The sequence below is a fragment of the Molossus molossus genome, unplaced genomic scaffold, assembly GCF_014108415.1.
Source record: "Molossus molossus isolate mMolMol1 unplaced genomic scaffold, mMolMol1.p scaffold_m16_p_3, whole genome shotgun sequence".
In the NCBI taxonomy this organism is placed as follows: Eukaryota; Metazoa; Chordata; class Mammalia; order Chiroptera; family Molossidae; genus Molossus; species Molossus molossus.
The window spans coordinates 121,583,150-121,605,596 of NW_023425366.1; the positions used below are offsets into that span (position 1 = coordinate 121,583,150).

Below are 22,447 nucleotides of genomic sequence, written 5' to 3' on the forward strand. Positions count from 1 at the left end.
CAATTGATGTGTCTCTCTCACATCAATGTTTCTCTCTCCCTCTCCCTCTTCCTCCCTTCCACTCTAAAAATGAATGGAAAAATATCCTCAGGTGAGGATTAACAACAACAACAAAAAAGTTAAGCATAAAAGTATCTTACAGCCTGGCCAGTGTGGCTCAGTGGTTGAGCTTCGACCCATGCACCAATAGGTTGCCAGTACAATTCCTGGTCAGGGCACATGCCCAGGTTGTGACCTAAATACCCTGTGGGGGCATGCAGGAAGCAGCCGATCCATGTTCTCTCTCATCGATGTTTCTATCTCTATCCCTCTCCCTTCCTCTCTCTCTAAAGATCAATAAAGGGAAAAAAATTTTAAGTATCTTACAATGCAGCAATTCCACTCCTAGAGAAATGAAAACATATGTCCATATAAAAACTTGTATTTGAATGTTCACAGCAGCATTATTTACAATCACCAAAAGGTGGAAACCCAAAACATCCATCAATAAATCAATGGATAAACAAAATGTGGCATATCCACACAATGTTTTTATTCACTTATAAAAAGGAATAAAGTACTGATAAATGCTACATTCCAAGTATATGAGACTTCCAGAATAGGCAAATCCATAGAAAGTAGACTAGTGGTTGCCAGGGCTTGGAGTAGGGGAAATGGTGAGTGAACTGCTTAAGAAGTATGGATTTCTTTCTGGGGTAATAAAAATGTTGTAAAACCGGTGATAGTTATACTACTTGGTAAAGTTACTATGAATTATTCAATTGTACACTCAAGATGGGTGAATTTTATGATATGTAAAATATGCCCTCAATACATCTGTTAAAAAAATTAATAAAAGTTGTCAAAACGGAGCCAAGTGCAGCTCTTACTAGATCAGGCAGAGTGGTGTGTGCTAGGGAGAAGCCACATAAGAGTTAGGGCTTTCCACAAAGCAGATCTGTGCAGAAGGAACAACACAGCAACCAGGCCCCAGTGTGCTGCACCAAGGGCAGCCTGTCTGGCATGTTCTTCCAGCAGGCGAGGAATGGGCAGTAAGAACATTCCTCCCAAGGGGTCACTGCATCCACACTAGGCCTTCAAAAGCAGGGTCTTCACAGAGAGCAAAGCCCTTCCTGGGCAGCACCACACCAACCCCCACCCCAAGCTGCACAGCTTTTACCAGTGAACCACGTGGATGCTTCCTAAGGACCAAGTCCTTTTGTTGGGTGAGCAGCACCTGATGAGTGCCTGGGCTTTTCTCACCTGCCTTCAGTGAGAGGCTCTCCAGGTGTCCTCCTGGCCCTCTGGGGAAGCAGAAAGCTGGGACACTTGAGGGCAGAGGCTAGCCAGGGATGGGCAGAGCCACTAGGAACCCTGATGGTCCTTTTTATGCATTTCCTCAGGCTGTTCCCCCAGGAATGGCTGTTCTCTGGGTGCTGGATTACAGTAGACATGGCCTCCCATGTTTACAAAAAGGGCACATCTACCCATAACACAATGTTTACAGAAACAGCCAGCACACAGTCTTATTGGCCCTCAGCTGGTCAGGGGTAGGAACTGAGCACTCACTGTTGCAGCACAGGGGAGGCCAGCAGCTGGTACTTGCCTACCCTTGAACCTCTACCTGGCAGGACAGGGAGAGCCCTTGGGGTCATCAGGCCAGGAGTGACTCAGCCTTGAGCCTGCCTCTGCTTTGGCCCTGCCTACTCCCTGCTCTAAAGTCACCCAGATCCCTCTCCAGGGACTGGAAGTACTAGGGGATTAACTTCTCAGATTTTGAGGTTGCCCAGAGGAATGGTTGGTGAAAAGCTATTATCACCTCCTTTCCAGAGAATTTAAATCAAAAGCCCTTCTTACAGCTCAGGACCTCCTCTGAAGGGGCTCCAGCAGCTGCAGGCCCTGCTGCCTGGTTCTCCATCACCCAGGACAAAGTGAGGAAGTGGGTAGGCTCAGCATGCACATTTTCTCACTGGGTCTTTCCCAGCATGGCCTGTGGAGCAGGTTCAACCATTCCTGCTTTGTAGGTTGGGAGCCTGTCCACGGGGTGTGATTCTGGGAGAAGGCCTGGGCGACCTCCTGTTAGGGGTTTCTGGTCTTTTGCTGAGATCCTGCACCTCAAACCCCCCAGCCTCAGAGCTAAAAGGCACCACAGAAACCCACAGGGTCTGGGGCAGCAGAGCCCAGTTGAGGAAGGGTTGCCAGAGGGGTGCCACTACCTGGTGTCCAGGAGGCCTTGTGGACAGAGTAGCTGGCTTCCCTCTCAGCAGCATACTCTTGTGCAAGGGTGTCCTGGGGCCCACTGAGTGCCAGGCCTGATCTAAGGAACTGAGGAAGGGACAGGACATAATCCCAGCCATTGAGGGACCTCAGGCCAAGGACAAAGCAGCTCACATGGCCCTCTGCTTGCAGGTCCTGCATCATCCTTGCTGAGGCACCTGCATGCTGGGTGGTTGAGGAGGCCCCAAACTAGCTTCCCTGTAGCTCCCACTCCCACTGGCTCTGGGCAGGATAGGGCCAGGCCTCCAGACCCAGCCTCTGTCCAGGTAGAGAGTGGGAGTAACAGGGGAGAGGTCTGGGCTATCTTTGCCCCTCCCCTCCAGGAGACCCACAGCCCTCTATGCTGCACTCCAAGCCCTTCCTTCTAAGAAATATCTGGTTTAACCAATGGGGCAATAGACCTTAGCCTCGAAGCTCTGTACAGAGGCTCTCTAAGAGCACCCACAAAGGTTTCAGTTGCTCTGGACACCCTGGCTCAGGTTTGGTGGCAAGGAGAGGCCCCACTGAAGTCCCACAGGCGGACAGAGCCAGTAACCTCTCTATACATCTGGCAAGAACCAGGCCTGGCACCAGAGCTGTCATTCAGGAATTGGGCAGGCACCGAGGGTGACAGCTGCCAGGCTGGCCTGTGACATGGCCACCATCTCATAGTGGTGTGGTCCAAGCAGCAGGACCCTCACCTGACTGGAACCCTGACAGAAGAGGTAAAGGGCAAAAGTGGGCAAAGGGTGAGCAGGTTGGCCAGGGAGAGTGGGGAGACAACTGAGGAACTTCCAGAAATGCAGGTGTGGAGGCTGTTCTCAGCAGGCGTTGGGGTCCTGCCCACCAGGACCTATGTGGGGGCCCTCTGGGGGTGGAGGTACAGGACTGTGAGTTGCTGAGTGACTTCTCTGGGTCAGCCTCTCCCATACACAGACAGGACAACAGATGCAGAGGAGGCCACCTGAGGATCCCTGGAGGCTATAGGACAGTCAGGGAGTGCCTGTGTAGAGTCAAGTTTCAGGTGATGACATATTCATCAGAGCCAGGAGTGGCTCACCCCTCCACAGCAGGCAGGCCTGCACCCCTGCCCTGGGAGACCCCCCTGCAAGGGCAAGGCTAAAACCGGAAAGCAAGGGGCCCTGGGTCCACCCAACCACTGGGACATCTTCAAGGGGCCAGAGCCTACACACCCACCCACCAGACGTGCAGAGAGGCTTGCTCCAGGAGACAGGGTGCCCAGTGTCCCCCATCTTGGCATCACTAGAAAAGGTGTGGTAGTCATCTCAAAACAAACAGTGGGGACCAGCAGTCCTACCACCCCAGGAGAAGGGGGCTCCTCAGACCCACTGCACATGGGGCGACGAGAAGGTAGAACATCACACTCAAACATGGGAGGCTTTAATGTCACAACAGAGAAAACCAGAGCCAGGACCTATCCCATCAGATGCTGGGCTGATAAGGATGCTCCCAGGGGCCCCACTGTGGTCTGCAGCCAAGGAGTGTGGGTGGCAGAATTGGACAGTCCCAAGTGCCCATGATGGATAGGAAGCACCACCCCCACCCCTTCTCTCCGACTATGGCATACATGTGATGCCATCATACCTTCAGGCTTCCTCACCCCAGGGATTCTGTGGCTCACGTCCACACAGATTCTGCAGCCAGCCAGCAGGCAGATGCAGCCTGAGTGCCAGAACCCCTCCCCAGGGGCTATAGAAGCATCTGCCCAGGAGCTGCCTGCTTCTGCAAGAAACTAGTGAGGAGAGATGGGAGATTTGGCCAAGGGGGCTGCTCTTGCAGGGCCATGGGGCAGGTGTGGGGCAGGAACTAGACAGCCAGGTAGGTGGGCAATCAGCTTCTAGCAAGGCAGCTTTGAGCACCCCACATGACCTGGCTTCACACAGGGATTCCCAAAGGCCTGTGGCTGGCTCCTCCTGCAAAGCAATCTCCCCAGGGAGCATCACAAGTAACCTTGTGCAATTCAGGAAATGAGAGGCACTGCCATCCAGCTTCCTGGAGGGCCCTGCCTCACTGGGGCTAGTGGTTTGGGCCAATGGTCAGCAGTTGCTTAAATCCCCCATATTGGCTGGCCACTGCTCCTTTGAGGCAACTGGGAGGTGTCAGGGACCCAGGAGTGTGTCTGCAGAAAAACCCCCAAGGAAGGAGTCCTCTACCCCATGACAGACTTGGACCACAATGGAACAGCCAGTTCACCCCACTGAGAAAGAATATGGCAGGCAGAAGCCAGGCTCTGCAAACCCTTCCTGGGCAGGGTCTGTGTCTGAGGGTCGGTCGGGGTTGGGGGGTTCCTGGGCAGGCCTGAGGGTTGGTGGGCACTGAGCTAACAGTGCCATCACAACAGATTGGAGGTGGGTCCTGAGGTAAACTGTGCTTATTATGCAGCACAGGTCACCCCTGCATCCTCCTGCTCACCACCCCTATGACCTCAAATTCAACCTCATAGTTGGGAGGCTATTTGCCAGTATGGCCTGAAGAAGTCCCAGATGAACAGGGGGCAGGGAAGGTAGAGTGCAGGGTCATGTGCTGCCTGACAGTCAACGACACCCCAGCAGGGTAGAGGACTGACCGTGGCTGTGCAGTGGTGCTGGGTGGACTGGTAGTCGGGCGGCATCAGTCCTGCTTGTCCCCTCTCTGCCTCCAGGGGTAAATGAGTTCCCCGAAGAACAGCTTGCGGCACAAGGAACTCCAGGAGTGCTTGGGGTGGCAGCCACAGCTGGGGAGGCGGTAGGTGTGTACCACACGATTGTAGGGCAGGGGGTTTATCTGGAAGCATAAGGGCAGTAGTCAGCTTGGGCACAGCCCCCAACTCCCTGAGGCTAGAGCTCTCCGGGCCTCAAAAGTCTCCAGGCTGGGGGTAGGGGTGGGGGCAGTGTCCCTGAGCTAAACAATTGTGGGGCAGGGCCAGCTCTGTTGCAGGTGTGTTCTGGCCTGTGGTCCACAGGACAGGATAAGCAGTCCAGGAGGGTCATCTGTTCTGAGCTGACAGCAGGGAAGAGAGGTGGGCTGGGGTGGGCTGGGCTGGCAGATCCTTCCACTCTAGGTCCCAAGGAACTCTCAGAAACCTCTTCATGTGGGACTCAGAACACACTGCACACTAGAAAACCACACAGGGCTCTAGCTGCCTCAGCATCTGACCTCTCCCAGTGACCCTCAGGCCAGCCCCGCCTGCTTGAACCCAACACTGGCAACCAGTGAGTCACCCAGTGGGGGTCACTCGGCAAGTAGCCTGCTCCCTCCTGAAGGCCAGGACCCCAAGATTGTTTCAGATAAAGGAGTCCAACAGAGAACATGTGTGTCCCGAGGCCTTCACCAAATCTGTGCTGCTCTGCCTAGAACAAAAGCTCTTAGGGCCCAGGGCAGGATTCAAGGACCCATGGTCAAGCAGGCAGGAACCCTAGGCGGCCAAAGGCATCTGACAGTGCAGGGGATCTGTCCATGGGCCCTAATGGGGAAGGTTCCAGGCAGATAGTCACAGTGCCCAGAGGCCGGGTGGAAGAGTCTCCCCTTGGGCTCAACCCTTCAGCTCCGCTGGCCCTTCCTGCCTGTACCTTACCCTAGGCCTGTGATGCTGTAAACCAAGGGTGGCACAGAGGGGCCTGATCCCAGCTGCCCAGGAACATGGGCAGCATCATGGGTGTGTGTGTGTGTATGGGGGGGGATCTGTCCACAGGCAGCAGTGTTAGGAGTGCACAGAGGCCTTACCTGCATCAGGAGGCGGAGGGGCCTGCCAGCCTCGTGCTCCAGGACTTGAAACTTCACACCAGCTGGAAGGAGCAAGGTGTTCATCAGAGAGGGGAGTAGCTTTCCAGGGCTCCCAAGGCCCAGCAGACAGCCCCCATCAGTCCTCCTGCTCTGTGTCAGCAGAGGACAGCATGGGCAGAGGGCTCTGGCAATGAAAGCCCCTTCATCTCTGGGCAGCACTCGAGAGCTGCCTGAGCTCTTCCACCCTCCTGTCCTTCCCATCTGCATCTTTGAATGGGCTGCTGGGCCAATATCAAAGCCTCCTGCACAACTCCACTGAAAGGAAACGCTGAGTGTCTGGCTAGCAGGGCAGAGCAGCTGGGCAGTGGAGCACGGCCTGTGCTGTTTTCCGAATGAGCTGTGGGTTTTCCCACAGAGCCAACGGGCACTTGCTGGGTAGTGGCTGTCCTATTGGCATCTAAATGTCTTCCAACTTCTGTGTGTGTGGCTCACTGGGACCTACCACGCCCCTCGCCTGCAGTTTGGACCCCCAAGCCTAGGGATTCTCAGGCCGAAGGTTTTTTGAAAGGAGAAATAGGAGCTAATTATCATTTGATGAAGAGGCCCAAGGCAAACTCAGGAAAGAGAGGAGGCAGCAGCATCTGTGGTCTTTCATGTGAAGTTAAAACGACCCTGCTCTGGCAGTGAGCCAGGATATGGGGGAGGAGGGTGCTGAGTCTCAGGCTCTCCACTTGTGTTGTCCTGGCATTCTGAGGTGTGGTGGAGGCTGGGGGCTGAGTGAACATGGGCATTGCAGTAGATGGGTCCCTGGCCTGGCCATCTGTGGGGTAAGTGCCTTGCATAGAGCGTTGAGGGCATCCAGCAGACAGACTTTAGGTCCAAAACACATAAAACACCCATATTCACATCCTCTGGCTCCACGCTGGCCAGAACCATACACTATGAGCTCTAGGGTGTGCCCCAAGCTGTCCAGCTGCAAACTGGGTACAGGGCCTCCTGGGCATTGTGGTCACCTTGGGGGCCATCTGAACAGCTGCTGGATAGGGGCTATGCTGGAACTCTCCAAGTTCCCTGATATATTCAAAGCCCTGCACCAACCCACAACTCTGTGACCAGTTAGGTGGGCTTCCCAAGGTCTGAAATGGGGACGGCCTCCCTTTAAGTGCATGTGGCCAACCCAGTGGGTAGTGTCAGCATGAAAACAGGCAGCCACCTGCACAGGGCACAGCCCAGGGCAGCTGGGATGGGGGTGTTGTCCCCGCAGATGATGGTCTTGCCAGGTGCAGGGTGGGAGTGCATTCTTCTCACACAGATCTGGCCAGCCCAGCATCCTCCATTGTGGCTTGCTGCCTCCAAAATTGAGGGGTACCAGCAGGCACATACAGCCCCATACAACGAGTACACATCTTCTCTGAGCCACATGCAGGTACCACCGACACCACTGTGGACAGACCTCAGGGCAGATTTTCACAGTTGCCACAGAAAATGGAAAAAAGGAACGGCTACCCCTGTGGCCTCTGAACCCAAGCACCAGTTGGGCCTTCTAGCTCCAGCTCGATGCAGGCAACTGGTCCAGCAGACACCCTGGAACCAGGGGTCTCTGTCCTCCCCATGCACACCACCACTTCCAGATAGGAGGCACATGTAGTGTAGTTGGTGTTTCTGCAGGGCCCACAGACATACGCCTTCCCACCCAGCACACAAACCTACCTGAGAGCCTGTAGGGCCGGCAGAGCCGGAGGCCGAGTGCATACAGCGGCAGAGAGTTGATAAGGTCCACGAGCAGATGAATCAGACCCTGCACAGTGACCACCAGGAGCCGGAGCTGCAGCACAGACAGTGCTCAGGACCTCTGAGCGGGGATCATGGCCAGAGCCACTCTGGCATGCCCATGAGCAGAGCAGCCTGTCAGGTTCTGGGCCGCAATAAATGGTGAGCAGGGACTCAAGAGCCTTAGGAGAGCACGGACCCCACCCTGGGGAGGGCACAGACCCTGTCTTAAACCTGAGGCCCAAGCACAAGAAGGCAGGGAAGCGGCAGGCAGGAGTGGTTGGCCCTCCCACAAGGTCAGAGGAGACAGTGCTCTGATCCAGGGAAATGAGTTACTGGCCCCTCAGCCCAGGTCACCTAGGTGCTGCTTCCCTCCTTCTAAGTCCCCACCCTCATGCCAGGTACTAAGGGGAGACCACCACCATGACCCGCTCACCATGGATCCTGCCCTCCCAGATGAGTGTCCCAGAGTAGTGGGTGGTTTCCCCCCAGGGGAGAACCCCTACCCACTCCAGGGCCCAGCACACACTGCCCAGAGAGTCTAGAACAGCCACATGGCCTACAGCAGTGGATGGCCTGCCCACAACTGCCAGGCTGGTAGGCACATCTGGCAGTGACCACTCTAAGCACTGTTGGCAGGGCCCCTCAGCCACGCGTCATGCCCAGAGCCCCCCATGGCTCACCAAGGTGAATACCAGGTAGTACAGGGCCGTGGTGGGCAGCAGGAAGACCAGAACGGTGAAGAGCAAAGTCCCAATGAACAGCTGCCAGGAGAAGGGACACCCTTAATATCAGCTGGAGCTCATGCTGGGGACAGTCCCACCAGCACTGGCCATACCCCTGGCTTCCCTCCCCACCAAGCCTATCCTGTAACTAAGCAGAAAGATGCCTGCTGGTAGGACACTGGCTTCCTGAAACAACTCAGTGACAGGTCTCTCCAGTACTGGGAGGGGAATGACTGTGTGCCCTCCAGACTCAGTGACACATGGGAGATAGGGGTGGAGGAGAGAGAACCAACTAGTAGAGTGTACAGCCACGTACACCAAAGACAAAAGTGTTGAGAAAATCAGGCACAAAAAAACATGCCCATGCCCAGCCAGTGTGGCTCAGTGAATTGAGCGTGATCCCATGGACTGAGGGGTCCCGGTTCAATTCCCGCTCAGGGCACATGCCCAGGTTGTGGGCTCAATCCCCAGTAGGGAGCGTGCAGGAGGCAGCCAATCGATGTATCTCACATGGATGTTTCTATCTCTCCCTAAAAAAAAAAAATCAATAAACAGATATTAAAAACAAAACAAAACATAGCATGCCCTGGAGGGCAGCACTCAGGGTCCATGTGTTAGGTCTGAGCAAGCTAATGGGACAAGCCAGAGCCAGGTCCACTGCCTGGGTCACCTCTAGGCTCCCTTTCCAGATCACCTCCAGGGCCTACTACCAAAGTCACCTCCAGGGTCCTGTGCCTCGGGTCATCTCCAGAGCCCACTACCAAAGTCACTTCTAGTGTCTGCTGATCAGTATGGTTCCCTAGGGCCCAACAACCTCTTGTGTGCAGGGTCCACCTCCCACATGGGTAAATCTCTGCACTGTCTGAGAGCCCCACATGACCCTGCACCTTGCAGACTCCCCAGGTCTTCCAGGGTCAATGCAGGACAGGAACGAGGCTACCTCCTCGTGGTACTCAAACAGCTGCACTGGCCAAGCCCATTCAGAGGGGTCAGTTGGACTGGAGCTGGGAGGTCATACTAGCCAGTTAAGGCCAGGGTGCACCCTCCCCTGCAGTCCTGCCCAATACCTGATCTAGGTCATAGGAGCAGGAATCCACCCGCTGGCGCAGAACATTCCACTTCTTCCCCCGGAAGAGGCGCCAGAGTGAGGACAAGCCGCAGATCTTCAGGCAGTACAGCCTGCAGGACATGAACTCCCATCAGGGCCGGGCCTGGCTGCTGTACCAGCCCCCTAGCCACCCAGCCCCAGGAGCCTGTCTGTGGTACCCAGGGCACGGAGAGCTGCACTGGGCCAGACTGCAGGGGTGGGGAGCACATACCCACCTGGCACCATAGACATAGAAGCAGTAGATGTGAAAGGTGAGGAGGGCGATGATGTCCGACAGGATGGATAGGGCAACTGTCAGGCCCAGGCAGGCTGAGAGGCCCATGTGCCACAGGATTCGCTCGATGAAGGGGGACATGAGGTGGATGTAGCCTGGCAGGAGGGGAGGTCAGCCCTGAAGCGGTGCTCAGGGAGGTCCTGGTCCCCCCAAGTTCTCACTGAGGATGGTGCCTGAGGCTTCTGGAAACTGTCATTGGCCATCCCTCAGTAGAGCAGCCAGCCTAGCACAGCAGGGCTCTACACACTCTGGACACCAGGAGGCAGGAAGCAGGGACCAGGGGATGGTGCCAGGCCTGGGCCCCACTTTGCTGCTCAACAAGGGATGGTGTCCCTAGCGGCACAGCCTTTAGGAGCAAAGTCAGGGTCTCTGGGAATTCCCATGGCCTACCCACCCACAGCACTCACTGATCCACAAGTGGATGTGATACAGGAAGAAGCGGCCCAGCACCTGGTCCAGTGCCCGGTTCATCTTGAGCCCAGCGGGTGCGCCCATCAGCCACTGCAGCAGATGCTGGAGCTCCTCAGCCACTCGCTGGGAGGACACAGAGAGGCATGTTGTCCATAAACTGGGCCAGCCCATCTGTGCAGGGCAAAGATAGACTGGGCTCCCTTCTCCAGGTGTCTGGACTGCCATCTCCTATCATGCCCGGTACACGGAATTTCCCATCCTTGCCTGCCATGGAATCCCTCTTCACAGATGTTTTGGGACACAGGGCTGAGATGTACAACCTCCGATGCCAACAGTCGGGCCCTCTAGACAGGTTCCCCCTGATGGGAGTCAACCATCCAATAAAGCATCCTTTCCCCATCTAACCACTTTGGCCACTGTACCCACAACAGCCCTTAGCCCCAGGCTCCAGGATATGGGACAGACCCAGGCTCACCGTGAACCTTGCAGGGGGAGCCCATGGGCCCACCCAGTCTTCCTCCACCAAGGACCCACCCCACCCCTGGCCACAGCAGAGGCCTGGGCCTGCCCTTGGTGGGTGACCTTAGGTGAGGATAAGGGTGTCCAGCCCGTCAGGGGCCCAGGTAGCAGGGCAGGAAGGTCCTCTAAAGGGAAGGACACACGGGGACTCAGAGTCAAGATTAATGTCGAGTGAGGACCAGACACAGCACAGGAACCCTTGCAAGCAAGGAAGCTGCCCTACAGTGTCCTGGCTGCCTCAGAAGGAAAGCCAATGTCCACTATGCCAGCCCCAGTGGGCAGGCCCTGAGGACTCAGCCTCGTCACCAATGCTGAGGCCACAGGAGTAAAATTCCTGCTTCACTCTTACCCCTACCCCCAACTCCACCCACCTTGCAGGCCTCTTCCAACCCTGTGTGAAGGCCTCAGCTATGTCAAGAGCAGTAAGAGGAACAGAACATTCTTTATAAATAGAGCTTATTTAATATTTAAAGGATAAGAGCTTGGCGGCAGGAAGAGGCTTTCATTTTTAAATTAAATATTTATATTTCTGAGCAGTCTTGCAAAAGGGAGGTCTAGGGTGAAGTTGGCCACAGGCAGAGCATACAGGAGCAGGCAAAGCAGCCAAGCCCCTTTCCCAGCCCCCAGACTCTCCTTTCTCCTTCCTCTCAGCTAGGCCGCCCTGAGAAGCTATGGATACTCTCAGCCTGTGAGGGCTCCTGCCCACATAGAACAGTCCAGCCACAAGTAGACCCCATAAGCAACCACGGCTGGACGCTGATGATGGCCAGTAGAGGCTGAGCCCACATGGACCACCCAGTCAGGCCTCAGCCACTTGACCACAGGGGGCCCCTGAAGAGGCCTGTGGGTAGCCCAAGAGGCCTGAGGGACTGCCCTAAGCAGGAAGACAAGTTCCCAATAGAAGTGACAGGGCCTTTGGCTTTGAGGAAGAGAGGCCCAGAAGCTGAATGCAGCAGGTGGACCCTAGAAGGATGATGTGGCAGGGAGGACGGGGGTGGCACCCAGGCCCTGGAAACACTGCCCAGACATGCAGGGCAAGTCCACGAGCACAGCAGATAAGCTGGTACCTCTGGCTCTCAGCACAGGAACTACAGAACCAATGTTGGGAGCAAAGTGGGAGGCCAGAGCTCAACCGCACACCGGCAGCCCTGGACACAGGTTTCCATGATGCTGACTGTGTAGAGGTCCCAAGCCAAAAGCCAGACAGGAGAGCAGAAACAGTCACTCACTGGGGGAGGCAACAGGAACACTGTGACATTGGACCAGGTCAGGGGAGATGGGCTCCCCCTAAAAGCCTTGACCACAAGATAACCCCCAAACACAGCCACCTTCAAGAAGAGAAGGTAGAAGCCAGGAGCTGAAATGTGACCCAGTGTGGGAAAGTGGGCACCCAGCAGACCCTAGTCTCCACAGCTCCCAGGGAACTGGTCTGGGGTCAGTGATGAGGGTTGCTCTCATGACCACAAAAAGTGGAGAAGAGCTGCTCTGGCCGGCTGTGGGGCCTCTGCTGCCCCCAGGAAGGGCCCCACTCCCACCCAGGAAATAGGTGCTGGAGTCCAGACTTGGCTCCACCCTATCCAACTCACATCAGCCACAGGAACAAGGGCATCAGCCAGCTGCCCAATGCGGTCTTTTCCGTGGAGCCAGGACAACAGCGCGAAGCCTAGAGCCACGTCAAGGAGCACGGAGACAAGCATATTGGCCTTCCTGAAAGGAGGGGTCCAACAGGAGTGGTGGTGAGGGTGGCCCAGCCAGAAAGGATGAGCGAGGATGGGTCTGGTACAGAGGGAGGGGAGGACTTGGCCTGTGGTGCGTTTGGCCACTGCAGAGTAGACCCAAGGCAGGCCCGAACCTCATCAGCTGGGAGGTATTCTCAGCCTTCTGGGTGCTGAAGATGAATGTGAGCTGTTCCAGCCGATGCCTGAGCTGCTCGCATGTGGAGAGCTTGCTCCAGATGAAGGACAGTGGCCACAGCTTGAATACCCTAAGAAGGAGCAGAGATGGATGGGCCTTCAGCAGAGATGGATGGGGCTCTCCTGCCTGCCAGGGAGCATGGGCTGCCTCAGTGTTGCCAACACCCCTCACTGTGCAGACAGGAAGCATCAGGCCAGGCTCAGCCAGAGTCCCTGGGGCCCCAAACACCAATGGCCATATTCTTGAACTCAGCAGGGCAGGGACACAGGTGGGAGAGCCCAGACAAGCAGCCCAGCGTGGCTCATGGTACAATCATGACCATTAAATGGGAGCCCGACCACATCGCAAAGAGCTGGTCCCAGGCCAAATGCACCCTGGCAGTGGAGAGAACACGCTGTCTGGTCACTCACTACTGCTGGATGGGTGACCCTCATTAAGGGTCTCTAAGCTGACTGGGCTGCACAACGAGACTGATTTCTCTCCAGGCAAAGTAAGCACTGAGACGCTTCCACAGACATGCAAACATTGCGGGGACACACTTGCAAGCAAAGATGACAAAAGTGCTGGATTGCAACTTAGCCATGCCCAGGGCCCCTCTCCACTCACGACCTTACTGCCAGCAGGGGACAGAAAGGGCTTGTGCCAAGTGCAGAGCCACCAACAAGCACGCACTTGGACTCTTGAGAAGGAAGAGGTCTAGACCTTGAAAAGTTTAAAGACTTCGTTTCCAACAGAGCAGCTTTAAACTAATTCCAAGAAATAAAAAAAAATTTTAAATGAAGAAATAAAATGCATTCAGCATACCGCCCCCTCACCCTACCAACTCCAATCAAGTGGAAGGTGGCCTCTCACTGGCTGCACAGAGACCTATGCCTGCACAGCAGTTTCCCCAAGGTTCAGACCAGTCCAGGGCTGCCTAGGCGCCACAGCACCCCTGGGCCTGCCCTGGGAGAAATAAGGGGCTTCACTACTGCACGGTGATAGCCAGGACTCATGTGAATATCCCTGTGCTCACCACCACCACCAGTCATTTACCAACCTAACTGATGGGCGAATTCATATGTGGGGCACATGAACAGTTCTTAACCTTTCTTGGTCCTTTGAAAGCTGATTAACAGCTAAAAACCTTCTCTCCCCAAAATTGTAGCTAAGCCGACACACTCTCACATACTTCATTCCAAGGGAATCGTGAAGCTCTAAAACCCACCCATTCCCTGCAGCCCACACAATCAGGCGTGTCCACACACAGCTGCCAACAGCTCTCTGCCAGAACAGGCCCTTGCCCTGGTGAGAAGCCCAGGCTAGTTCCCAAACCAGACAACTTGAACCCCTGGACCTAACGAGAGGGGGTGCCTGAAGGAGATGGCTTATCACAGAGAGAAGGGCCCCTGTAGCCAGCCAGAACACCCTGGTGCTACCCCAGCATTCCCCAAGGCCCTCAGGGGCTTTTACAAATGCCCTGGCCTGGCTGCAGCCAGGAGTGCTCCAGGTGATTCTGGAGTGGCCAAGGCTGGGGACCACCACCACACCCACACCCATGGCTGAGAGTGAGTGGATGCACCCCTACAGCCTCCAGGGCTGCCTCTGCTGTGGCTGTGGGGGCCAGGGAAGTGGGCGGGCCTATGTGTGTTCAGGAGGATGAACATCTCCCAAGCAGGGCAAACATCAGCCCTCGGCCAGCAACAACTCAGTCTGTCCATCATCTCATCTCCCTCTCACGGGCTGGAACTGTCTGAGGTTCACCCAATACCCCTACCCAGTGGGTCCTATGCAACTGCTGAGGTTGCTAGGGAGCCTGGCTCTTCCTCAGGAGTGAGGGGCACCAGAACGCAGCTACCACCAGGACGTTCTCTGAGATACCAGGAGAGGGGGTATGGGAGAGCTGAAGTGTGGGGGACAGGTGAGTCTTAGAAGGGCCCATCTGGGCCTCCACACTGAGGGGGTGGGCTTAGGACTCAAGAGTCCAACTCCTTCCCACCCCAGCCCCAGGGACACCTACCAGCAGGTGCTGGCAGCTGAGATGAGTGACAGCAGGTAGGCCAGCAGTAGGCAGACAGGCCCCGAAGCTCGCTTGGCCAGCTCCACGAGGATGCTGGCCTCCACACCCTCTGACTGCCAGTGGCTCAGCCGCACCAGGCCCTCATCAAACCGGTCACTTCGGAAGAGTGCCTCACTTCGTGCCACCGTGTCGAAGACAGCAGCCAGGCCCCCAGCGCTGGCTGTGGCATCCCCAGCCTGGTGGTCAGGCAGGGCTGCAGGTGGGTGCAGCTGGGACAGCAGCACCTTGCGCTGGTCGTAGAAGATAAGCATGACCTGGTCCTCGCCAGGGGCACCAGGGGAGATAGGCACCTGCCAATGGGTGGCCTTGCAGCTCCAGAACTTGCTGCCCCTCTCCCGGCACAACTGGAGCCAGGGCTCGTGGGAAAAGATGGTACCCAGGCCCTCCAGGAAATGGCCCAGGCTCTCCTCAGGTTCCTGTCGATGGTGGCACCAGGTGCCCAGCACAGCCAAGCCTATTCGGCTGGCCTGCTGCACCTGGGCCAAGAGCTCCTTGACCTGGATGGGGATGAAGGGAAAGTGCACCACAGCCAGGACCACAGCGCTGCTCTGCTCTGGGACCCACCGTCCAACCAGAAGGCCGCTGTCTGCCGAGGCACAACACGTGGGGAAGAAAGCCTTAAGCACCATGCTGGGGACACTGGAAGAGAGGGGAGAGGCTCAGCTCAGAGCTGCTGTTGCTGCCACCGCATCTGCCACTGCCACTACCCTTCCATGGTCCCAGGGTGGCTGACAGTGCTGTGGCTGCAGGCAATGGCCAACATGTGGCACACACACCCCTGGTGGACACATCCCACATGGTCACAGAGGCCACTGGCTGGGGTAATCCAGTTTTGGGTTTGGTCAGGGTCTGGTGGGGGAGGGGCCCTGGCTGTCCATCTCCCATAGGCACTGCCCTCAGTTCGCCCTGGGCTGTTGTGAGCACAGGCCCTAAATCACCCCTCATCCCCACACCAAGGCAGTTCAGTGCTTTCCCCCATTTCAGAGACAAGGAGGCAAGGTTACATGACCTGCTCAGTACCACTCACAAGGGTTGCAGAGATGAACAAGAGGTTTTAACTTTTGTTTTTAAAGAAACATTAGTGCCCAGCCAGTGTGGCTCAGTGGATTAAGCATCGACCCATGGACTGAGGGATCCTGGTTCAATTCCCACTCAGGGCACCTGCCCAGGTTGTGGGCTCGATCCCCAGTAGGGGGCGTGCAGGAGGCAGCCAAATGATGTATCTCACATCAATGTTTCCCCCCCCCCCTCTCTCCCTTCCTCTCTCTCTAAAACAATCAATAAAACATATTTAAAAAAGAAAATTATTAGCCCTGGCCAGTTTGGCTCAGCATTTAGAGTTGGCCTGCAGACTGAATGGTCACGGGTTCGATTCCCAGTCAAGAGCACATATCAGGGTTGCAGGTTCTATCCCCAGCCCTGATCCAGGACATGCAGGAGGCAACCAATCAATGAGTCTCTCTCACATCATTGTTTTTCTCTTTCTCCCCCTCCCTCCCTCCCTTCTTCCCTTCCACTCTCTCTAAAACACAATGGGGAGCCCTGGCCGGTTTGCTCAGTGGTTAGAGTGTTGGCCTGCGGTCCAGAGAGACCCGGGTTCGGTTCCTGCTAAGGGCACGTGCCTCGGTTGCAGTTGTCCCCAGCCCAGAGTCGTGCGGGAGGCAGCCACTCGATGTGTCCCTTTCACGTTGATGTTTCTCTCTCTCTCTCTTTCTCTCTCTCTCTTCCTCTCTATCTGAACAAAAAATGGAAAAAAAAAAAAGTCCTCAGGTGAGGATAAAAAATAAATAAATAAATAAAACGCAATGGGAAAAAGAAATCCTCAGGTGAGGATTTAAATAAGTAAATATGAAAATTAAAACAAATTGCTGTCCGGCCAGTGTGGCTTAGTGGTTGAGCATAAACCATGTACCAAGAGGTTGCTGGTTCAATTCCTGGTCAGGGCACATGCCCAGGTTGTGGCCCAATCCCCAGTGGGGGACATGCAGGAGGCAGCCAATCGATGCTTTCTCGTTGATGTTTCTATCTCTCTCTCCCTCCCCCTTCCTCTCTCTCTGAAATCAATTAAAAAAAAATTTTTTTTAGCCCTGGCCGGTTTGGCTCAGCGGTTAGAGCATCGGCCTGCGGTCCCGAGAGACCCAGGTTCGGTTCCCGCTAAGGGCATGTGCCTCGGTTGCAGTTTGTCCCCGGCCCTGGTTGGTCATGCGGGTGGCAGCCACTCGATGTGTCCCTTTCACGTCGATGTTTCTCTCTCTCTCTCTCCCTTTCTCTCCCTCCCATTCTATCTGAACAAAAAATGACCTCGGGTGAGGATAAAAAAAAAAAAAAAAAATTTTTTTTAAACAAAAAAAAAAAAATTGCTGCTGGGCTGAGGAAAACCAGACATGTGCACACTGCTGGTGGCTGTGGGCATTGGTGCAGACACCCCAAAAGATGCCTAGGGATGTGCTTGGTAACCTGAGCCCAAACCCCTGCCCAGTGAGCCTCCTGGAAGAGCCTCAGTGCTCAGATAACAGGCTCAGCTCTCACAGGGCTTCTGCCTGTACTCTGACCCTCCAGCCTATAGCTGTGCAGATCCTGCCCTGGGAGCCCCATCCATCGGCCACTTCAGGACAGGACTCCCAACAAGGGAGTGTTTCCTCTTGTCATAGCTGAGTACCTCCTTTGGGAAGTATTCTTCCAAACAGGTAGCTATCTACAAGTGGGGGTGGGAGTTCACTAGCCCTGGGAAATGGAGAGATACCATCATCTTCTCTCAGGATGAGGGACACCAGCCTTCCTAGCCTCTCACTATCCTCACATGGCCTGTGAGCAAAAAGAACAGCCCCAAGCAGCCATAATTCCTGAATTTTGTGGGACCCTAAGTCTTTTTTTTTCATTTATCTTCAGATAGAACGGGAGGGAGAAAGGAGGGAAGAGAGAGAAACATCCTCGTGAGAGAGACACATCTAGTGGCTGCCACCTACATGACCCCAACTGGGGCCGGGGACAAACTGCAACCAAGGTACGTGCCCTTAGCGGGAACTCTCTGGTTCGCGGGCCGACACTCTAACCACTGAGCCAAACCAGCCAGGGCAGGATCCTAAGTCTTAACATGCCCAGAAGTAAGCTCACAGGGGATGAGGGTTTCTCAGCAAGCCTTTCATTCTTCCACTTGAGCCCCTTCCAGACGAAGCTTGACAGGAACAGGACCTCACCCTCCATGGACTGAGGGTATTCATGTTGAGGCATGCCCTTTCTCAGACACTGACTGGCCCCACCTCATTGGCATAAAGGGCAGAGCAGCCACCCTGAGCTAAGACCCCCAAGTTGGAGCTCACACTGAAGGGAGAAACACAGGCCTCTGACTGAGCCTGGGCTTCCAGCCCTCAATGCTCACTAGGCCCTTGATGATAAGGGGACAGAGAAAGACACATATGTGGGGCAGTGTAACATTGTGGGAGACACAGGGAGCCTTTGCCTGAGGATCAGGGGGCACTCGGAGGCCTCACACAGACACAAACGCCCAGGGCTTAAGAGCACACAGATACAGCTGCTTTTCTCCCCTGCAGGTAGCCCAACCTGGGGCTGAAGGATCAAGACCTCCCTCAGCCCTGGTCGGTTTGGCTCAGCGGTTGGAGCGTTGGCCTGTGGACCAGAGAGTCCCGGGTTCGGTTCCCGCTAGGGGCACATACCAAAAAAAAAAAAAAGATCTTGTGAAAAGGGCCTCAGACAGCTATGGGTTCCAGCTGAAAAGGGCTCCTTTGAGTCCAGCAGCAGCAGAACTCCTAAATGCCCCTCCCCTAGTGACCAGGGAGGGCAGGCAAAAGTGGGAGCTAGCATGGGAAAGCCTGGACCCTAATAGCAGCGCAGAGCCAAATCCCTGTGGCCATCATCAATGGCATCCAGGGCCAGTTTGTCTTCCTGACCCTTCTGTAGGCACTGCCCTACTGGTGGCATCATGAGAGGGACAGAGCAATTCTGCCTGTGAGGGACCCAGTATGTCTGGCTTGGCAACCACCATGGGAGACCAGCAAGCACAATCCAAACCTCTCAGTGCCATCCTGTTAGGACATACCTGCTTAGCCAAATGACACCATCACACCCTGCTTGGAGACGACTTTAACAGGAGCTAAGGAAAACTGCTCGTGGCTATTGTCAAAAAAGAAGCACAGCTGGCCTAATGGCAAACAGATGCTCTGAGTGAAGCTGACTACACGGTGTGTTCACTTTGGGAAAATTCGTCGCGTTGTACATTTTCTTTGTATGTATTATGCTTCATCTACAAAGTTTACCGAAAAGAATTAAAAAAGAAGTAGCTCCTCATGTCTAAGGAAGAGCAGAGGGCAGAAGTTGATGTTCTTATCCGTGGGGTAGTGAGAAAGAACTCTTATCAGATTATGGAGCAAATTCCCATCCCCGCTCCCACCTCAGCCTCTGGGAGTGATGAACACAAAGAAGCCTGCTCAGATCAGACAGCCAGAAAGAGATGAAAGAGAAGGCAATCGATAGCAGAGGTGCAGATGGGAGAAAGTAGGGCAGTTACTTGGGCAACATGCACACCTTTGAAGGCTGATTAAAATAAACAAAAACAAACAAATAAAAAACACCAACGGCATATACCTGGAAAAGCCTCCCCTGGTAAAAATGACACCAAGTTCCCTTATAAAGCAGCCTATTCTCAGCTCAGTAAGGATTCCTGGGATGCTCCTCACAAAACCAGAGGCCAACAGTCTGCCTCATTAGGTAGAAGCTGTACTTCCCTCTCACCCTCTGCATAAACTGATTGCAGGGAAAAGCCCAGGTATGACTGGCCAGGGACACCTCACTGGCTGAAACCCTCCTCTGTGTAGCCTTTCAGTCACTGCGCCTCATTAACTCACAAGAATTAGTCTTTACTCCACGTTGTTTGTGTTTTAAAAAATATTTTTTCTCGTGTTTTGTTTCCCCTTCTCATTTCAGAAGAACGGAGATGAATCTAGGATTCTATTTTTTTGCCCTTTGCTGAAGTCAGGACAACTATAAAGTGCCGACGGCCAGTTCCTCTGGCCCTAAATACCCTTCCGGAAGAGTCCTCGGGAAGGTCCAAGATGGGTGGGTCCAAGGGCGCCTTTCATCCTGCAGGGTGTTGGGGCCAGACTCCCCGCCAAGAGCACCCACGAGGCCGGGCCACAAATCCTTCGGGTCTGGGGAAACGGCCTCAGGGGTGGGGGTGGGGGGTAAGGGGAGCTGGCGGGAGCGCTCACTGCCCTCCTAAGTCGTAGGCCGGCCCTGGGCCGCGGCCAGTGGCGTCCCCATTTTACGGATGAAGAAACAGAGGCTCCAAGTGGCAAGAGGGCTGCGCCGCCCGGGAGAAGACTCCGGGGGACTCTTTCGCTCCTTGGTCTGTGCCCGGTCCCGCCGCGGCAGGGGAGTCAGGGCCCACAGCCCGGGGTCTGGGGCCACGAGGGGCGGCTCCCAAGGTCACACCGCACGGACGCCGGCCCTCCCCGCGAATGCTCACCGGCTGCTCCCGGGGGCCGCGCCCTCGGGCGGCGGATTCGGGGTGGGGTTGGGGACTGCGTCGGGCGGGCCCGGGCGGACGACAGCAGGCGCAGTTCCCAGCCCCGCCGCGGCCATGCCGCGGGACACGAGCCCCATTTCCGCCGGCTCCCAACGTTGCCGCGCGACGGTCCAGCCCCCAAAGGCGCTCGGGCTGCCCGCCGGCCTTGCCCGAGCGTTCCATGCACGCAAAGTTCCTGTCTCCGGAGCTCGTGGCCAGCGCACGCAGCGTCCTTGTTTCCCCCTCTACAGAACATCCTTGTCTCCCCACAGCCTCCTTGTTCTTCACATCCGCAGCGTCTTTGTCCCTCCTTGCAGCATACTTGTGCCTCCCCAGTGTCCTTGTGGCCCCTCAGCGTTCTTGTACCCCCTCCAATCTGTCCGCAGCAACCCCAACTCCCCTGCCTTCCAGTTCCTTCATCTTCCCACTGTTGTCAAATCTCCCGGGGTTTTCAAATCTGAGGGACCCAGACTTTTGAGGTTCTCCCACCCTCCCAGGATGAAAGGACCCCTAGGCCCTAAGTGTTATCTCAGAAATAGCTGCCTCCCCGGCCCCAGGCTGGCCCCTTCAAACATTGGTATCCGGTCGCTCCCAGATCCCGTCCTCCCCCTCCCCCTGCCTTCCCCACAGACAAGTGGGCTAGGAAGTTGCTGGGCCCTAGAGGATCAGCCCAGAGGCTTCAGGCATCTGATCTGATGGTCAGGAGGCTTCCCTGGCTTCTTCTGCTCCTGAGTACAATCACCCTAACACCAGCAGCAACACCTATTGAGCATGTATGCTTTACATGGACCCACTTCATCCCTCTACCCACAGGGTCTGGGAAGTTTGGAGAGAACCTTATCAGAGATGAATGGCCTAAAAAAACACAGACCCCAGTGTCCTGGTGATAGACAGGAGCACCCCTTTATCAGCCTTCAGTGACAGGACTAGGGACTGTCCCCTCCCTCTGAAGGCCCCTTGCTGGAACTAGGAATCTGGCTGGGCACCAAACTCAGTCACCGCACATTTTCCCACCCTTTTGGGCCTTATTTGCCTGCAGTGTTTTTTTGTGTGTGTGTGTGTTTTTAAATATGTTTTTGTTGATTTTTAGAGAGAGAGGAAGGGAGAGAGAGATAGAAACCAATGAGAAAGACGCATGGATTGGCCACCTCACTGCATGCCCCCCACTGGGGATCGAGCCTGATACCAGGGCATGTGCCCTGACTGAGAATCAAACAGGGATCTCTTGATCCATGGGTCTATAATCAACCACTGAGCCACACCAGCTGGGCTGCCTGTTGTTGTTTATTTTATCCTCACCTGAGGACATTTTTTCCATTTTTTGTTCAGATAGAGTGGGAGGGAGGGGGAGAGAGAGAGAGAGAGAGAGAGGTGAAAGGGACACATCGAGTGGCTGCCACCCACACGACCCAACCAGGGCCGGGGACAAACTGCAACCAAGGTACGTGCCCTTAGCGGGAACTGAACCCGGGTCTTTCTGGACCACAGGCCGACGCTCTAACCGCTGAGCCAAACCGGCCAGGACCTGCCTGTTGTTTTTAAGCAGGCTTGACCACTGCCTGAAACCCTCCCAGCACTCCCACTCATGAGTTTGGAGCTCTTTAGGCCTGGTTTACAGAAGAAAAATGAATGATCAGACAGCCTGTGGACAGTCTTACATGGAAGAAGTGGCCAGGGCCATGGAGGCTCCCAACCCAAACATGTGACACCCCAGGACACCTCCAGGGTATCCCCTCCGGCCTCCCACTTACCTCAGCTAGGCCCAGAGAGGCTGCAGGAGGCTGAGAACCTGGGATGTCTCTGAGGAAGGAGAATTGTGAGGGGCCACACCCCTGCTCAGGCCACCCAACCCAGCCGCACCCTCCCTGCCTGCCTGTGACTGATTATGAGACTGGGACTGGGGCACCTGGAGGGAAATCCTGCCTGGGTAAGTGCTGGCAGCTAGCCCAACACACCGAAGATCTCCAGGCTTCAGCTGCTGGCCCCAAAGCTCAGGCCTTGTGGGCCCTGAGCCAGCAGACCAGAGCCTGAGTGGACATGGGAGCCGTGAGTGCTGGGGCACGGGGAACTGGGCATGGAGAGGGCCCAACTTTGGAGGCCAGGAGGCAGCTGATTTGTGGCTGCTGACAAAGTCTGAATTCTCTCCAGGAAGAAGACAGGAGGCCAGCCCAGGGCCTGCCCCACTAGG

General features: G+C 55.5%; 1 protein-coding gene across 5 annotated transcripts; it reads right to left on the reverse strand.

The window, feature by feature from the left end:
• Nucleotides 1-3,344: 3,344 nt before the first annotated feature.
• PIGQ (phosphatidylinositol glycan anchor biosynthesis class Q) lies at nt 3,345-22,119 on the reverse strand. Of its 5 annotated transcripts, XM_036279054.1 has the most exons (11): nt 22,011-22,119; nt 14,679-15,377; nt 12,618-12,749; nt 12,352-12,472; nt 10,243-10,417; nt 9,777-9,930; nt 9,521-9,632; nt 8,412-8,492; nt 7,669-7,783; nt 5,959-6,020; nt 3,349-5,019 (listed from the first exon to the last, which is right to left on the reverse strand). In XM_036279054.1, the coding sequence occupies exons 2-11, from the start codon at nt 15,365-15,367 to the stop codon at nt 4,867-4,869; spliced, it is 1,794 nt and encodes a 597-aa protein (XP_036134947.1). In that variant the 5' UTR covers nt 15,368-15,377; nt 22,011-22,119; the 3' UTR covers nt 3,349-4,866. The 5 variants fall into 5 exon arrangements, with proteins under 5 accessions (XP_036134950.1, XP_036134949.1, XP_036134947.1 ...); XM_036279057.1 differs by lacking the exon at nt 8,412-8,492 and having other exon boundaries at nt 3,345-5,019; nt 7,669-7,756; XM_036279056.1 differs by lacking the exon at nt 8,412-8,492 and having other exon boundaries at nt 3,345-5,019.
• Nucleotides 22,120-22,447: the final 328 nt, after the last annotated feature.